This window comes from Macrobrachium nipponense, chromosome 19 (assembly GCF_015104395.2).
Source record: "Macrobrachium nipponense isolate FS-2020 chromosome 19, ASM1510439v2, whole genome shotgun sequence".
Lineage (NCBI taxonomy): Eukaryota > Metazoa > Arthropoda > Malacostraca > Decapoda > Palaemonidae > Macrobrachium > Macrobrachium nipponense.
The window spans coordinates 55,864,052-55,883,408 of NC_061088.1; the positions used below are offsets into that span (position 1 = coordinate 55,864,052).

At 43.2% G+C, this 19,357-nt stretch overlaps 1 protein-coding gene across 1 annotated transcript in view; it reads left to right on the forward strand.

Annotated features, from left to right (window-relative positions):
* LOC135217133 (CCR4-NOT transcription complex subunit 10-A-like) overlaps positions 1–19,357 on the forward strand; it is a gene marked incomplete in the record, with an annotated part of 352,258 nt that overhangs the window by 212,401 nt on the left and 120,500 nt on the right. Inside the window, 2 exon segments of the mRNA XM_064252844.1 lie at positions 6,183–6,319; positions 14,992–15,178. Of these exon segments, the coding sequence (XP_064108914.1) occupies positions 6,183–6,319; positions 14,992–15,178 (324 nt within the window).

The window sequence follows — 19,357 nt, forward strand, 5'->3', positions numbered from 1 at the left end:
ATTTCCAAATCACAGGGAGTTGACTCTTGAAAATGCCCTTGAATGCCCTGGGATTCTCGGCCAAATACACCAGCAAGGGCTTCAGTTTCAAATCGCCACTTGCATTGGCCCCCAAACAGCAAAGTCAGTCGCTTCCTTTCCAGCTTTATGGCCAGGTGCTGACTTCTTCCTCCTTGGAAAGGTACGTTCGATTTGGCATTCTTTTCCAAAATAATTCCAGTCCATCCATCATTAAAGACTTGGTCAGCCGTGTAACCACCATCTTAATTATCTCAGCCAAACCACCTGGAAAACTTTCTGCTGCTTCGCTATCAGCACTAGCAGCTTTCACCTTGCAGCTTCACATTATGCAAATTTGCACGAGCCTTAAAACGGTTAAACCAACCTCTACTCGCGGAAAATTCACCACCACCACTGCCTTCGCCAAACTTTTTCACTACTGCCTCATGCAGCGCTCTAGCCTTCCCCTGGATCACACTTAAGCTCACCGGAACACGTCGCTGGTTCTGGTCCTCCAGCCAGATCATGAGCAATTTCTCCATTTCAACAGTGCTCTGGCTACGTTGCTTCTCGTTTATCACCGTTGACTTCATCGGTGCAGCATCCTTAACGTGCTTCAGAATACGTTCCTTGTCCTTCACAATGGTTACCACCGTGGTCCTGCTCAAGCCTAAACAACGGCCTATTTCGTGTTAGTTTCTCCCTTCTCCGAACGCTTCACCACGTCATATTTTACCTCCATCGTGATGACCTTCCTCTTCTTGGATGAACCATCATCGGAGGAAGTACTTTGGCGTTTAGGAGCCATTGTAAATTTGCGAAAATGGCAAGGAATTTCAGCAACTTCTTAGCACACAACCGACTGAACTTCAGGCAGACACGCGATTGAAGTGGCGTCCTTTGGTATTGTTACGCTTAGCGTCCTCGACCGTCCGAGGTCATTGTTCAGTCAATTTACCATACAGTTTAATAGCGTTAATTAATTTATGCACCTCCGCTCAAAAACTAGTTCTGCATATGAGGTATCGTTAAAAAGCATAACAAAACGTCAGTAACCTTGGAATTTTGCGTTGTAATCTAACCAGGAAACTTAGTTTTTTTAATTATGTACTGGAAACAGCAATGATTTTTTCATTATTTGCGCTTTTGGACTTGTTTTAAACTGCGCAATCCCCAGCTGTGTATCATTCGCTCGCAAACTAGTTCCGCATATGCAGCGTCACTAAAAAAATTCAAAAAATACGAAAAAAAAAAAAAAGTGTCGAAAATCATCATAACCTCAAAATTTTTGTTGTAATGTAACCAAAAACATATTTTTATTATATACTGTGCTAAACTATAAAGGATTTTTATCATAGCATGCGTTTTTTAAAAGCGTCGTTAACTCGGAGCATCGGAAGCGTCAGCGTCGTAACCTCGGAACAAGCGTCGTAACCCAGGACGGATTTTCTATTGAATATTTAAGAAAAAGCGTCGTAACCTCGGAACGTCGTAAGCCGGAGCCGTCGTAAGCCGGGGACCGCCCGATAAAAATTACAAAATTACATACAGGAATGAAAATGAATATAGAAATCTAAATACAGGAATAAAAATATATGTATATATTTTATAGCATGCATAAGGTACAAGAGATAATTTCTGTTTATACATAAATGTGTATGATTTAAATTTGAGTGAGTGAGCGTGTGTGTGTGTGTGTCCAAATGGTCTACGTTGGTTAACGGCTGCTGATTCGTGTTGGGCGGGGTCTCAGCGACCTGAGCAAGGATGTTACTTGACTTTCGCTGACGCTGGGTCTTCTCATGTCTTCCAAGGGCCGCGATGTTCTCAGTGGATTGGGGCGCGCTGTCTGGTCCCTGTTGGCTTGCATATTCCTTCTCCTGCTGGAGGGGAGTATATGGTCCGATTCTTGTTGGACGTTCAAGGTCGGCTTCTGAATAGCGATGCTCACCGCTTCCGTTATTAAGAGGCGACCGTAGTTGTCTTCTCTGTGCACGACCTGGGTGCCTTCTATGAGCTCTTGTAGAGATGGCTTCCTGTCGTGAACATCAATGTAATGTTGATGGATGGCCCCTTGATTTCTATGAGCCAGCAGACGTCTCCGAAGGGTCGTTGTAGTGTGCCCGATGTAGTTTTGGCTGTAAGTTTTACACACCTCCTCTGGACAAGTAAATTTGTAAACTACATTTGTGCACATTTCCTTCGGTCCCCCTGAGAGCGGTGCTGTTCTTCATTATTAAGGCTGCTACAGGGTTGGGCTTACTATATATCCTGAGGCTTATTTTATGTAATTTGATAAATAATATAGCTTTAATAAATTTTTGGTTTTGGAAAATCCATGTTATAGTACAGATTATATATTAACTGTATATTTAGAGTAATGTATTTTTGGACCCATAAGACCCTATTTTTTCCCACATAAGGGCCAGAAAAATGTTAACAGGTCGTATATGTGAAGTTGTGGTATTAATGTTTACCCAGATGCTGTAGACCAGCATTTTTCAAACTTTTTTTTACTGCGACCCACAGCAAGAACTACATTTTGCATTACGACCCATTATACCCACATACGTATAATAAATCAAAGACAAACTATTCACTAGGTTCATTTATTTAGCATCAACAGTTTATATACATATTTATTTTTATATTCCACACATATTGGAATTGTATGTATCTGTTTGTATGAATGTAAAATTATTATTTTTCAAACAATAAATTTAAAGGAAATTCCAACACAAAGATTTAAAAAAAATCTGATTTAATGAGGTGGCTGTGCTTGTCTTATCATAAGGACCTGATTCCAGTTGGGAACAGAGGAAGACAGTGCTACATGCATAACAGGTGCAGTGTTGAGCCTGTTTCTGTCTTTGTCTTTGAGTTAACAGTGAAAATCCCAGTTCACACAAGTACTAGTTGCAAAAGCAATAATAATAGAATAGCCTTTTATTTTTTTTACTTAGTAGTGGGTAATTTAGTAGTGGAAATTACCCTTTGTTCTTAATCCAGAATGAGCACAAATTTAATTTCTCAAAATCATTCTTAAGTGTGAAGGAACTACCAAGATGTAGCAATTCAACTTCTTCTTCAGATAACAAGTTTAATTCAAATTATTGATTCAGGACTTTAGGAAGCAAATTCCATTTAAACTTAATGTGTGTGCTTGTTTGTAGAATGCTGGAGTTGTTGATGACTGCTAGTTATTAGAATTTAACCAAACTTGTTTGATAGTTAAGGGTTCAAGGAAAAAAAAGAGGGAGAGGGAGAAAGTGAGAGCTTGTCAATTGCTTTGGACAAAACCTTCAAGTTACTTCGACTAAAATAACATCCTTATTGTATATGTATAATAAATTCATCATAATATGTACTTTTATGTTTTGATTGTTAAAGCCTGCCTTGTCATGGGAGAAATCAGTAAAACTGGCAATGATTTATGAGTGCTGTGGAACATTTAGAGTTGTTTATATTCACACTTTGCACCCACCTACTTTTTTTGTCTTTCCTTTTTCATCGCGACCCAGTGAAGAGTTGGGACCCACGGTTTGAAAAACGCTGCTGTAGACTACAAGTAGTACTTGTACCTAGCCTGACTGCATAATACTGATAATACAGTTATATTACTAGTATTTTCTCAGTTATCATAATTATCATTATCAGCTATTGTAAGGGCTTTTGATATAGACACAATTGGGGCAATACGATGGGAAGAGATTTGGAGGTATTAAATGAAACTGATGTTCCTTAACCTGATTTATTTCCTTAATACTACTACATAATGGAAACGTCATCTTCTTTTCTCTATAATTTTTCAAAAACTTATCATCCTATACCCAGCTAAGCCTAACTTAATATTACCCCAACCACCTAAGGACCTAAACCTAATTCTTTAATATTAATCTAACTTAAATTTAGTTACTCTTACCACCTTAAGACCCTAAATCTAATCCTTATTGTCACTCCACAGAATTGTTCCATCTATTTAACTAAGCTACCATGAGCTCTTCCCTTAAATCTCTTTTCATATGTTACGATTTCCTGAAGTGACTACAGGCAGATTAGGCGAATGCACACTTGGAAGATACTATTTATCTTGTCTGTTTGGGGTTCCCCAGCATTTAGTGTACACTTTTCTTTCTGCCTGTTACACACACTGAATCATTTCAGTGTTACTCTCCTCCAAGGAACATATCTAACCAATACTTGCTGTGAAACAGAGCAAGCTTTCAATGGTGGGCATCTGGGTAAAAGGGGAGTACTTTTAAATGCCTGAAAGAAAATAGAAAAAAAACACACATTAAACAATCCCTCACCCATAAACACAAAAACCATAATAAAAAAGAAAAAACAAAATGTATTAATTCATACAAACCAATAGCAAATTCAACTACCGCACACCCCCTTACTAATACAGCAGTAGTGCCTCAGGATACGAAATTAATCTGTTCCGAAGCGGCCTTCGTAACCTGATTTTTTCGTATCTTGAACCACATTTTACATGTAAATTGCCTAATTCGTTCCAAGACCTACAAAAACACCACAGTAAATTTTATTATAAAGCTAAATTGACCAATAAACAATGAAATACAACAATTTGGACCATTCAATATCTAACAACCTTTATTGTAGTATGTACCTGTAAATAAAGTGTATTAGTGTACATGGCACAAGAAATACTTTACATACATATGTAGTAAAATGTGGAACCTAACCTTACCTTTCGAGTGAGGCGATCTCTGAAAGTGGCGACAGAGGAGTAGGACAAATGGCAGAAAACATGAACACTTAACTTTATGAAACACATTAAGAAATGGCAGAAAACATTAACATTAAACTTTATGAAACACACTGACAGATGGTAGAAAACATTAACACTTCTTGATTATCTCCATCTTCGTTCTCCATAGAAAGCATCCTCTTCTTTCCGTGAACTTCAGCAACATTCTTGGGACCAATGGCTAATAACGTAACTAATCAAGTTCACACACAACACGAATAAAGTAACTTACAGTACAACGAAAGCGAAATCACCAACACGAATTTACATTTAACAAACTAAATACGTATATGTGAAGGAACGAATTCCAGTGTTTATGATAATGCTGCCACAAAAAATGGTCAAAGAATGCCTTTACATAGAGGCATGATGCTGACCAATAGGAGAGCAGCATCTTATGGTGGTGACTAGCATCAGGAACCAATGGGAGAGCGGGAGGATGGTGGCGAGTCTACTCAGTTGTCGGCGCGTGAGTTTTAAAATTGTTCTCGGTGGTCCGGGTGAATCTCAGGACTTTACAGTAACACCCTTTCGTAACCTGAATTATTTTCGTATGCAGAGGCAAAAAAATCTTCGTCTTTGCTTTCGTAATTTGAATTTTTCGTATGTTGAGGTTCCACTGTATAAAGGAAATCTCTCATTTTTTTTTCTCTCTCTATAAACTCCCTCTAACTACCCCACTATACTCTTGACTTCGGGACCATAGGCTCTCATAGACCCTCTTCTTCACTGACTTCTACTCCAACCCCCCTAAACTTACCTTGCCTTGGTTCCGAACTACTTACACCAAGCTTATTTAAACTCTGGAAACTTATGTCAACTTCAACTTCATACTCTCATTTATTTTTGCCAAGCTTGCATGCTATCACCTCTTCCATAATCTCATTTAATTCTGCCAAGCTTCATGTCAAGGTATCCAAAATTTCCGCACTTATATTCTCCATTACTTCTAACTCTTTCTCACACCACTAACTCCCACATTCACTCTTTCAACATTTTATACTGAAGGGCATACACAAACTGAGCTCTTTGCTTAGTTATTCCTCTCTCGCGCCCCAAAAGTGGGTGGGGCATTGTTGCCTAACCAAAACAAAATGGAAAACTAGTGCGACCCGTGAATTTCGGAATTTTAACAGTGGGCTATACATAATTACTTAGTACTATAATTAAAACTATTTTATCATAAAAAGGTCATTTTTGTTTGTGAAATATTTTTCTTTTGGTTGGAAATGTGAGGGATGTCAGGTTCTGGCTCCACTTCAGTATCTTTTCCATCATTATAACTTTAGATGCAAGAGTGTGGGTGTATATTGCAGTTGTTTTAGGTTTACAAAAAAAACTTGTTACAGTTTTTACCCAATTTTTTATCTTTGCTCATCACCTAAATACAGTAATGTTTTCCTTTTAGGGATCTGGAATCCGCCTCAGATGCTGCATTTCCAGAACCAACGTTGGAGTTTGGTCGACTATGCCTTCGTAATGCCCTTGTGTTACTACCAGAAAACGCTTCAACAACACCACTCACAGATGAACAAGAGGCATCAGGTATGGATAATTATTTCTAAGAACATTGTGATTTCATTTTATTCATCATCAACTCAGATGGTAATTTTGCAAATTAGAATGTAGATGAAGTAAGGCATGTCAGATAAAATTAGTTTTGTAACAGTTTTTGTTACTGAGGATTTTAACATTGCAACTTGAATCATTGGAAATTATATCTAATATATATGAAGACCAAGGTTGATTTCATGTAGTTGCTAGGAATCTTTTAAGCACACCCATATCAGAATTATTTTTCTAACTAATGATTATTCATTTAAGTTAAACACAATATATGTCACTGCCAGAGAAGCTCTTTAGAGGAACAAAAGTTATATTAAAGCACTTGACAGGGCTCAAACAAAGAGTACTGTTGTATCATAGCTTTGTTTAATGGATTGCAGAACATTGGTTCTAGAAGGTTCTTCAGGAATAAGTGCAATACATAAATAATTCAGTGTTTTGTTAAAAAAAGGATTTTGACGTAGGAAAAATCTATTTCTGGGTGATTGGCTCGTGTCGCCCTATGAAAGGATCCTTAATATCATTTTTTCTAGGCAAAATTAATCTAAAATTACCAGAGAAAAACAAAATTAAAAAAATGTCAGTAAAACTGACTCGCTCACTCTATAAAAGAAGTGTCGGTATGAGAATAGGGGCGAGTGGGATCACTACCACGAGTCATTCACCATTTAGACCTTCCAATCAAAATCCCCACTAGAGAGAGCTGATACTAACGGGTGATGCGGCCGCTACTACTACTACTAGGGACGCCACGGACAGCAGCGCCCCTAGCGGTCATCCTTAATCTATGAACATCTTGTCCTGCAGGGGGGGCAAACAAATACAGGGTGGGTTTCATAGGGCGACACGAGCCAATCACCCAGAAATAGATTTTTCCTACGTCAAAATCCTTTTTCTGGGCTCAGCTCGTGTCGGCCTATGAAAGAGTACCAGAGAAACAGACAAGATGGGAAAAAGGACAAATGAAAATCAGTTGTAAAAAAGAGGGATATAATATAAGTGAATCAGGTATATTACAGAATACAAACTAAGTACTTAAAGCTAACTTATGCTAAACAATGACAAAAAAGAAAGCCAATAATATAAAGTACTTAAAATTAAGTTATATTAAACATAGTAATATACAATAATGCAATGCAAATTAACAAAATAGATTCACTTAAGTAAGGTATTTACATAATATAACAAACAAACCATTGTGTCCTACCCTAGCAGCAAAAATAAGGGTAGGTACACTGAAGTACATTATAAGTACATAGTGTGGATGTCCCTAGCAAAAAAATAAGGGACAATCCACCAATATGATCTCAGCGGCTAAGGCTAGAGTATCCGAATAGCATGGCGATAGGGTGAGGCATGTTGGACGAGGTAGGTAGAAAGGAGACCTGGATCTATACTATGACTACTATACAGTATCAGGAGAAACAATGTTTCCCGCTGCTACTGCAGAAAACTTTAAAGATTCCAAGGACTTTAGGTAGTGACGTTTAAAGACTGTCGGAGATTTCCATCCAGTATACTTTTTAAGATCCTCGAAGTTCATATGTTGAAAGTAGTTAATTGAGGTGGCTACTCCTCTGATGTCATGTGCTTTTGGAAATGAATCAGGATTGGCTTGTTTAATGAAGTAAAGGATCTGTTGTCTAATTCCTTTTACTGATAAAGTACCACCTTTTTCTCTCATGAAGAGAGAACCTGAGGATCTTGAGGATGTGCGAGATAGAAAGGCTCTTAAAGTTGATACTGGGCAGAGAGAAGGATCTTGCGGAAGTGGGATGACTTTCCAAGGAGCCCACCTTGCAAGAGGATCCTCATTTTTAGCCAAAAAACTACGATCCGGAGCAAGCAGAACTTCTCCTGAGGGGAGGAATTCCACATGACCCACATCTCTGGATAGAGCCGACAGTTCTGAAATTTCTAGCTCCTGAAGCTAGGCTTAATAAAGAATAACGTCTTTCTAAGAAGCATTATGAATGTACAAGACGAGTTGTCAGTATCTGAGGCTAGTTTGAGGACATCATTTTAAGAACCATGAGACTGCAGTAGGCCTTTGGAAGGTCTAAGTCTAGCACAGGCTTTAGGAATAGACGTAAAGTAAGATTCTGTTAGGTCTATCTGGAAACAAACCCAACTGGAAGATCTTCTTCAAAGCCGATTTATGAGTAGTAATAGTGCTAGCTGCTAAACCTTTTCCAAACAAGGATCTGAAAAAGGATATAGCTAAGTTAACTGTCATGGTTGTAGTGTTTGATTCTTTCAGGAAGGATGCTAATTTTTTAACAGCTGAGTCATATTGTCTAATAGTTGACTCTCTCTTATCTGATTCTAGGAAGAGGATGTTTTGTGGATCAATGTTAGCATCTTTGTTAGCCGCAAACTTCATGAAGTCCATAAAGTTAGGGTCTGAAGAATTCCTGAGGAAGCGAACACAGTCCTCATTTGTACTGATTGTGACAGCTTGGGATTGGGAATCCGTTGAGGTCGGAGACCCAATTCCAGAAGCAGAGGATACCAGTTGCTCTTGGGCCAGTCTGGAGCAATCAGAGCTACTAGTCCCTTGAAAGTCCTCAGCTTGCTCAAGACTTTCAAGAGAAGATTCACTGGAGGAAAGACATAAATTTTTCTCCACTGATTCCAATCTAACGACAGGGCGTCCGTGGCATAGGCCAGAGGGTCCAGGTTGGGGGCCACATAGCAAGGGAGCTTGTGGTTTGCTTGTGAAGCGAAGAGATCCACTTGGAGACCTGGGACTCTCCGGCATATCCACTGGAATGACCTGTCGTCCAGGGACCATTCTGATTCCAGAGGGACCGACCGGGACAAAGCGTCTGCTATCACATTTCTTATCCCCGCCAGGTGAGTGGCGGACAGATGCCATTTGTGTTTGTCTGCTAGTGCAAAGATGGCTATCATGACATGGTTCACATGTTTGGATTTGGACCCTCCTCTGTTGATGCAATGAACTACCACTGCACTGTCCAAAACTGTCTTAGATGAGACTTTTTCGGGGGAAGAAGTCTCTTCAGGGTAAGAAATACTGCCATTGCTTCCAAGACGTTTATGTGGAGCTGGCGGAATTGAACTGACCAAGTCCCCTGAACTTGCTTGAATTGAGAATATCCCCCCCACCCGGACAGGGAGGCATCTGTGTGAATGGTTAACACTGGAAGGGGATATTGAAGGGGTACTAGTTTGGCCAGGTTCTTCACTTTTGTCCATGGACGGAGTTGATTGCGAAGGATCTGTGGAATTACTGACAACTTGTCTCGAGATTTGGCGTTTGCTCTCGATCGCCAAACTCGGTTTATATCTTTCAGCCTTGCTTTCAGGAGGATGTCTGTCACTGAGGCAAACTGAAGAGAACCTAGGATTCTTTCCTGGTTTCTCCTTGATGTTTGTTTGCATTTGAGAAATTGTTTCACAGACTTGGCTATTTCTTTCAGTTTGACCACTGGAATTGACAGATTGTGGGAAGACAAATCCCATTGGATTCCTAGCCACTGAAAACGAGACTCTGGAGTAAGTCTGGATTTCGTCTTGTTTATCTGGAACCCCAGATGTTCCAGAAATTGAACTACCTTTTTCGTGGCTTTGAGACATTCCTCGACTGTTGGTGCCCAGATCAACCAATCGTCGAGGTAAGCTGCCACCATTATCCCCTGAGTTCTCAATTGTTGAACCACCACTTCTGCTATTTTCGTGAATACCCTGGGGGCTACATTCAGACCGAAGGTCATCACTTTGAATGAGAATGTCTGATTTCCTAGTTTGAAGCCTAGGAATGGGCGGAAGTGCCTGGCTATAGGGATATGATAGTATGCGTCTGTAAGATCGATGGAGCATGTGACGGCTCCACGAGGAAGTAAGGTCCTTACCTGCGAGATGGTAAGCATTTTGAACTTGTCGCAACGAATGAAAGAGTTTAGCCTTGACAAGTCTAAGATTACCCTTCTTTTTGTTGAGCCTTTCTTTGGCACGCTGAATAAGCGACCTTGAAATTTTAGATGCTTGACTCTCGCAATAGCTCCTTTCTGAAGGAGTTCGCTCGCGTAATCTGTCAATTCCTTTGAAGGTTCCTGATAAAATGATTTGATTGGAGGGGGATCTTTGATCCAACTCCAACCCAATCCCTTGGACACTATGCTCTGTGCCCAATTGCTGAACCCCCACCTGTGACGGAAGAGGAACAGCCTCCCTCCTACCTGGGGAGCCTCACTGTTGTTGGGCGGGTTGACCTCCACGCCCTCCTCTGAACTGCCTTCCCCTTGTCGCTCTTCCTGTGCCACGCTGGCGAAAGTGGCCTCTCGCTCTGCTACCTCTCGACTGCCTATTAAAGGGAGGGTAAACCTGACCTTCATACATAGGGTTGAAGGCCGGCGAGAGTGCGTAGGAGGTCGAGGGTTGCGACTGAGGAGACAACAGGAGGATGGGTTGGGTCTGTTTTGAGGTTGATGGTTGTCCCTGTTGGGTAACTGGGACGGCCTGAACGAACTGCTGTTGCTGCTGATGTTTTTGGTAAGGTTGGAACCTTTTACCAGACTTCTTGAGTTTCTTACCAGCAGCGGGGGCGGATTCTTGTTTCCTCTTAGAGGAGATACCCCACCTAGCTCTAAGGCTCTGGTTGAGCCTAGCAGCCTCATGGTGCACCTCATTCACAGCAGACTCTGGGAAGAGGTCCACCCCCCACATGCTGGAAGCCAGGAGTCTATTAGGTTCGTGCCTAATAGTGCACTCCTGCAGAACGTGCTTTCGGCAGTTCCTCCTAGCTTGGAAAAAGTCGAAAGCATCCGTCTGAACTGTTTGCAGCTGAGACTTGGCCAGAATCTTAAATAGAGGTTCTGTGCCATACGATAGAGCCGCCATCTCAGTGATAATTAAAGAGTTGAGGGATCTCCCAAACCTAGTTCGAGCATCGAACTCTGCCTGGATCAAGGTATCAGGCAGCCTTGGAAGCTTTTCGCCAAACTGGTCCATTGCACAGTCTGGTTTGAGCTTACCAAGCGTGAATGTGGCAGGCAAGTTCTCCCACAATTCTCCGAAGGCTGGAAAGAGCGGAGAAGTAGAATCCGCTTCCCTCAGCTGTGGCATGGGCTCATCCTTGAGGACTGCCTGAAGAGTCGCTTCCACTATTTTGGTAGCGAACGGAAGAGAAGCCTCCTCCTCCGTCGCAAAAATAGTGAAAGGACTCTTGAAAGCCTGGAGCTTAGTGTTGGTACACTCCCAGTCCTCCAGGCAGTGAACCCATTCCCGTTGAGCGTGCTCTCTACTATAAAGCACGTTCTCTCTGGAGATCTTGTCCTCCCTAGTGAGGGCCGCCACGGTCAGCCTAGCATATCCAATGAAAGGCTGAGTCAATCCCGGAGGATAAAACTCGAAGTCCTCAATCCTTCGAGTTCCACACTCCGGGACAGAGATCATACCGTCCTTGAATGGAGCGGAGCGTAAGCGGCCACTCTCCATGGGTTATCCATGGAGAAGGCTGGTAGCGACTCATAAGGAGGTAGCTGGAGAATGCCAGCACCTGCTACTGGGGAGACTGGATGAGGAGCCTGAGCAAGCCCAGCTACTCGGTCCTCATTCTCTCTAACTCTGTTAGAGAGATCTTGGATGGACTGGCCCGACTGACTAAGGGTGTTCGACAGCTGTGCAAACATCTGTTCGAACTTGGGTTCGAGGGCGGAGACTTGCGAACCAACCCATCTCTCCTACCTGTTGCATCACCACTGCTGAGAAGGCAGTGGGATCAAAGGTGCTCGGTCCCGCTACTCCAACCGGCGTTGCCGGAGTGGATGCGGTGGAGGCCGGAGTGGATGCGGTGGAGGCCGGAGAAGGCATTGGCTCAGCTGGAGCGCGAGCCTTCTCCTTAGAAGCCTTGCTTCTAGAGCTCTTGGAGTATGAAGAGCTCGGCTTAGCCTTCACCGCGTCAGCATAGGAAGTCGAAGACTTCTTTACTGAAGAAGACGACGACGACTTCTTAGAAGTCGTCTTATGGAGGGTCTTCTGTTCTCTCTGTCCCTTCACCTTTGGGGGTACAGAGAGAGCGGGAGAGCGGGCAGGGATCTCAGATCCCGTAAAGCCTTGGAAAGAAGCAGTAGAAGGGACAGGAGAAGATCCAGGAGCGCCCAAGGAAAGACCTTGGGCGCCCGACACACCTACCTCAACCAACAAATCCTCCGCACCTACCGCCATAGGCTCAATATTTAGGTCCAAGGTTGCGACGTCTGGGACCGGCTCGTGCGTGGCCACGGACCCGAACGACTGCTGCACCTCTTGCTGGATGGAGGCGATGAGAGGGGCTGCAGAGATAGGGTCAACGTATCCTGTTGATTTGCCGCCGGGGAAGATCTGAACGGCCAGCTTCTTATCCAAGATGTATGGCTGGCCCTTGGCGGCGTTCTTCCCGAAGCCGCCCACCCAAGCCTTCAGGGTTGCTAGGGCGACTTCCTTCACGGCGGCAGCCTGAAAGAGAAGGCGAAATGAAGCGTCTAGTGGCGGGGACGAGGTTTAACAAGCTTATGACTAAGTGTTATTAGTAATACGATAAAGAAGTCTAAAATCGACTTACCCCCCCCACCAGCTGACTGACAAGGTCATAGCAGATGGTGCAGGCTTCTGGGTGCCAGACGATCATGACGTTGTGGGTCGTAGCACATGGGGTGTGAGTCCTGCACTCATCGTGGGCGCAGGGGTCGTACAGCGTCGCATTGCACCCTAGGACCTGACAGTTGGTAGCCTGTAAGTGGAAAGATACATAAGTATCGGGAGAACACTTACAGCCTAACAATTGCTCCGCTGCATGCCGGAGCGAGAAAGTTAGATTAAACCAGAGCCCCGCCATAATACGTGTGGTAACAAGGTGGTTGGAGTTGTCCAAGGCTACGCCGGAGACCAGAGAAAGAATCCAACCAGGTGTGGTGGTGAGGTATGAAACCACGACGGAGAACGACGGAGATGGTATACACACAGTTAGATAATACTAAAATTCACCGTAAAATTAGGGTATATCCTTATATTATAACGAAATAAATATCAATCTTTTCCCCGTCTACTAGAAGAGTGCCCGGGTAAGAAGCAAGCTCTCCTCCGGTAGCGGGAAAAAAGGGAAGGATATAGTAGGCAAGCAATAGACCACTAGTAGTGACCACCCCGCCCGCTGGCGGAGCCAGACGAACTATAACCAAAGGTGCCCCGGCTGCAGCGGAGGCTCCGTTCGTTATAGTGGGGGAAAGGTGGGACTGAGCAATGGGGGGGGGGGGGGGGGGGGGGGGGGTGGGGGGGGGGGGGGGGGTTAGGCGTGACACGGCGGGAGAGAGAGAGGGGGGGGGGGTGGCCTACTCCTCCCCGTCCCAACAACTACCCGCTCGGTGACCCGGTACCCGATACAAGTGGTCGCCCTATACCCCAGCTGGGAAGAACCCCTGGCCTCCTCAGAGAAGGAGGGAGGAAGGCTACTGAGGTTGTCATGGCAACCAAGGGGTCCCCAGACCCCTCCCTATACCTGGTAGGGAGGGAAGGGGAAGGGTAAGGTGCTATGGAACACGTGACCGCAAGTGGCCTAAGCCGCGATAGCAACAACCGTTGGGAGGGCCACGTGAACCAGACTGTACCAACACATGGGACATGCACCTAGGCTAGCCTAACACCCTAAATAAAACTAAAATTACATCGTAAAAGGTGGAAAAGACACTTTTAGTAAAAGAAAAAGAAGCCCAGGAGGAGGCAAACTGTTCCGAGGAACAGTTGACTACTCGGAGCCAGCGATAGCCGATGAAGAGCAAGAGCCGGGATGCTGGGCCAGAAACACAGAATAGCCCTAAATACCAAACTAAGAGAAATGGTAAACGGGCTGACCTAGCTAAAAAGGCGTTGTAAAAAACGATGAACGTGATATAGTAAGCCCATAAGTACAAGAAGTCCCAGTATGGAAGACAGGGAATTCTAAACATGAGGCAGCATGGCGCCGCCACGAGTCGACCGGGAAACCGTATATGACCTATTAGAAGGAAAATACTGGTCCCTGGAAGACTAAAATACAGTAAAATACTACTTATGAGGCACTTAACTTAGCCGATGCGATGGCAGCACGTTTCATGGTTAATAGGAGGTAAATCCAAAGATTATACGGCACAAGAGAAAAAAGCGTACAACGCGTACCGTCTAATGATTAAGGATGACCGTAGGGGCGCTGCTGTCCGTGGCGTCCCTAGTAGTAGTAGTAGCGGCCGCATCACCCGTTAGTATCAGCTCTCTCTAGTGGGGATTTTGATTGGAAGGTCTAAATGGTGAATGACTCGTGGTAGTGATCCCACTCGCCCCTATTCTCATACCGACACTTCTTTTATAGAGTGAGCGAGTCAGTTTTACTGACATTTTCTTAATTTTGTTTTTCTCTGGTAATTTTAGATTAATTTTGCCTAGAAAGAATGATATTAAGGATCCTTTCATAGGCCGACACGAGCTGAGCCCAGAAACATATATTATTAATTGTACATAAGTAAGATCTGCTAACAAAGTACTTAATTGTCACAGCCTCATTATTTAGGTTAAAAGGATGGATCCACTGTGTAGAAGAATTTTTATTTAGCAAATATTATAAGAATTTTTTTGAAAAGGAAAATAAATAATTTCAGACTTATTGCATATTCCAACAGGAGTTATGCCTGAGCTGTATCCAGCAGGGCCTTCTTCTCCATTGCGAGGAACCGAAGTGGTCAGCCTCCGTGTTTCAGCACTTGCTTGTAGTGCCTACGTGTGCCTCTGCTTATCTGATCATTCAGCTGCCTTACGGCATGCAGAAACCTTACTCGTTGCTCATCCAAAAATACCTGGTGTCTATAAGTAAGTACTTAGCTGTGTAATGTAACGAGATATTCAAGTTAATTTTTCTCATTTTTTACAACAGAAACTGTTAACATACTATGTGGATGTATCTATTCATGAGAATTAGACATTTATAGATTGATCCTCCTCATTAACATTTGTCAGCAGTTTATTATTTGGTTCAGTTCATAGGGGAAAAAGAGTGGGCTGTATTGTGGTTCTTTCTCAGTGTCAGGTTATCACGAGTAAATTAGTACTTCAAAGAGAGAGGTTGGCCCTGTCAGGGTCCTCCTCAACAGCAGGATATTGCATGGGTAAATAAGTACATAAAAGAGAGGTTGGTTCTATCAGGGTCCTCCTCAACAGTATATTATTGAATGGGTAAATATGCACTTCAAAGAGAGGAGGTTGGGCATATCAGTGCCCATGTCAACAATAGGTTATTGCATGGATAAAAAAAAATGGTTTCGGCCTCCTCAACAACAGGTTATTGCATGGGTAAAAAAAAGGATTTTGACGTAGGAAAAATCTATTTCTGGGCGATGGGTTCGTGTCGCCTGTGAAATAATCCTTAAGTTCATTATTTCTAAGGTAAATAACCTAATAAATACCAGAGAAAAAATAAAATCAAGAAGATGTCAGTGTAACTGACTCGCTCACTCTATAAAAGAAGTGTCGGTATGGTAACAGGGGCGAGTGAGACCACTACCACGAGCCTTTTGCCATTTAGAACTTCCCACATCAAAATCCCCCACCTGAGAGAGCCGATCCAAAGGTGAATGTGTTTGCTACTACTACTAATACCCACGCCACGCGGGCTGCAGCGCCTCTAGTGGTCATCCTTTTCTCAAGATGTCCATCTTGGGCTGCAGGGTGGGAAATGATGGGGGGGTTTCACAGGGCGACACGAACCCATCGCCCAGAAATAGATTTTTCCTACGTCAAAATCCTTTTTCTGGGCTCAGTTCGTGTCGCCCTGTGAAATAGTACCAGAGAAACAGCACAAGATGACAATGAAGGGTCTCAATGAAACTATAAAATAAAATAAAAGTATAACATAAGTGAATCAAAAGTTATGATACAAGATTACAATATAAGGGTACTTAAAATTAGCTTAATATAGTAATAACAGGTAAAGCAGAGCTTAATAATATGGTATCAAAACAAAATTGTCAGAAGATTCACTAAATCTAAATTAATATATGTACAACATAGACAAGAGTTAATGTGTTCTGCCCTAGCATAAAAATAAGGTAGAAACAAAAACTGAAGCACATTTATATGCCAGATTATGTGGGTGTCCCTAGCAAAAAAATAAGGGACATTCCAACAATATGTCATCATAGCAGCTAAGGCTAGAGGACCATGTAGAGCTTAATGGTAGGGTAAGACATGTTAGACAAGGTAGGTAGAAAGGAGACCTGGATCTTCAACAACGACTACTGTGCAGAGTCGGGGGAAACTCTGTTACCCGCTGCCACAGCTGAAAATTTTAAGGATTCCAAGGACTTTAGGTAATGACGCTTGAAGACTGTCGGTGATTTCCATCCAGTATATTTCTTAAGATCATCAAAATTCATATGTTGGAAATAATTAATAGAGGTAGCTACTGCCCTGATATCATGTGCTTTTGGGAATGCTTCAGGATTGGCTTGCTTAATGAAGTAAAGAATCTGCTGCCTGATTCCTTTTACTAATAAGGTGCCACCTCTTTCTCTCATAAAGAGAGGACCTGAGGATCTAGAGGATGTCCGAGACAGAAAGGCTCTTAAGGTCATTACTGGACAGAGAGAGGGATCTTGGGTAAGAGGAATGACTTTCCAAGGTGCCCACCTTGCTAAAGGATCCTCATTTTTAGCTAAAAAACTGCGATCAGGAGAAAGCAAAACTTCTCCTGAAGGGAGAAATTCCACATGTCCCGTATCTCTGGATAGAGCCGACAGTTCTGAGATTCTGGCCCCTGAGGCCAAGCTTAGTAAAAATAGCGTCTTTCTAAGTAACATTATAAATGTGCAAGAAGAGTTGTCAGTGTCCGAAGCTAGTTTGAGGACGTCATTTAAAAACCATGAAACTGAAGTAGGTCGCTCAGAAGGTCTAAGTCTAGCACAGGCTTTGGGAATAGACGTAAAGTAAGATTCTGTTAAGTCTATTTGAAAACCCAACTGAAAGATTTTTTTCAAAGCTGACTTATTAGTGGTAATAGTGCTAGCTGCTAAACCTTTCTCAAATAACGACCTGAAGAAGGATATAGCTAAGTTAACAGTCATGGTTGTAGTGTTTGTTTCCCTCAGGAAAGATGCTAACTTTTTGACAGCAGAATCATATTGCCTCAGAGTTGATTCCCTCTTATCTGATTCTAGGAAGAGGATATTCTGGGGATCAATATCTGCATCTTTTTTAGCCGCAAACTTCATGAAGTCCATAAAGTTAGGGTCTTGAGAATTCCTGAGGAAATGAACACAGTCCTCGTTTGTACTGATTGGGACAGTTTGGGATTGGGAATCCGTCGAGGTCGGAGACCCAATTCCAGTAGTAAGGGTTACCAGTTGCTCTTTGGCCAATCCGGAGCTACAAGAGCTACTTGTCCCTTGAAAGTCCAGAGTTTGTTCAGAACTTTCAAGAGAAGATTCACTGGAGGAAAGATGTAAATCCTTCTCCACTGATTCCAGTCTATGGACAAGGCGTCCGTGGCATAGGCCAGAGGATCCAGGTTGGGGGCCACATAGCAAGGGAGCTTGTGGTTCGCTTGTGAGGCGAATAGATCTACTTGGAGACCTGGAACACTCCGGCGTATCCACTGGAACGACTTGTTGTCCAGAGACCACTCTGATTCCAGAGGAACTGAACGGGACAAGGCGTCCGCTATCACATTCCTTACCCCTGCTAAATGGTTGGATGATAGATGCCATTTGTACCTGTTCGCTAAGGAGAAAATGGCTATCATGACATGGTTCACATGTTTGGATTTGGATCCCCCTCTGTTGATGCAGTGTACTACTACTGCGCTGTCCAAAACCAGCTTTAGATGAGACTTCTTCGGGGGAAGGAGCTTCTTTAGGGTAAGAAATACTGCCATTGCTTCCAGAACGTTTATGTGGAGCTGGCGGAACTGAGTAGACCAAGTCCCCTGAACTTTTTTGAATTGAGAGTATCCTCCCCAACCGGTTAGGGAGGCGTCTGTGTGAATAGTTAACGCCGGAGGAGGATATTGAAGGGGAACTGACTTGGACAGATTCTTTACCTTCGCCCATAGACGAAGTTGGTTGCGAAGGATTTGTGGAATCACTGACAACTTGTCTCGAGATTTGACATTTGCTCTTGAGCGCCAAACTCGATTTATATCTTTCAACCTTGCCTTCAGAAGGACGTCCGTCACTGAGGCAAACTGGAGGGAACCTAGGATTCTTTCCTGGTTTCTCCTCGAAGCTTGCTTGTTGTTGAGGAATTGCCTCACTGACTTGGCTATTTCTTTTCTTTTGACCACCTGAATTGACAGATTGTGAGAGGATAAGTCCCACTGGATGCCTAGCCACTGAAAACGAGTCTCCGGAGTGAATCTGGATTTCGTTTTGTTTATTTGGATCCCCAGATGTTCCAGGAATTGAATTACCTTGTCTGTGGCTCTGCGGCATTCCTCGACGGTTGGTGCCCAAATCAGCCAATCGTCGAGGTACGCTACTACCATTATCCCTTGTGATCTCAGTTGTTGAACTACTACTTCCGCTATTTTCGTGAATACCCTAGGGGCTACATTCAGTCCGAAGGGCATCACTTTGAAAGAGAATGCTTGGTCTCCTAGCTTGAAACCTAGGTATGGGCGAAAGTGTCTCACGATAGGGATATGATAGTATGCGTCTGTAAGATCGATAGAGGTGGTGACGGCCCCACGGGGAAGTAAGGTCCGTACCTGCGAGATGGTCAGCATTTTGAACTTGTCGCAACGAATGAAAAAGTTTAGCTGGGACAAGTCTAAGATTATTCTTCTTTTTGAAGAGCCTTTCTTTGGCACGCTGAACAAGCGCCCTTGAAATTTTAGATGCCTGACTCTCGACACAACTCCTTTCTGAAGGAGCTCCTCTGCATAATCTGCCAATTCCTTTGATGGTAGTTGAAGAAATGATTTGGTTGGTGGAGGATCTTTGATCCAACTCCAACCTAGTCCTTTGGACACGATGCTCTGTGCCCATTTGCTGAACC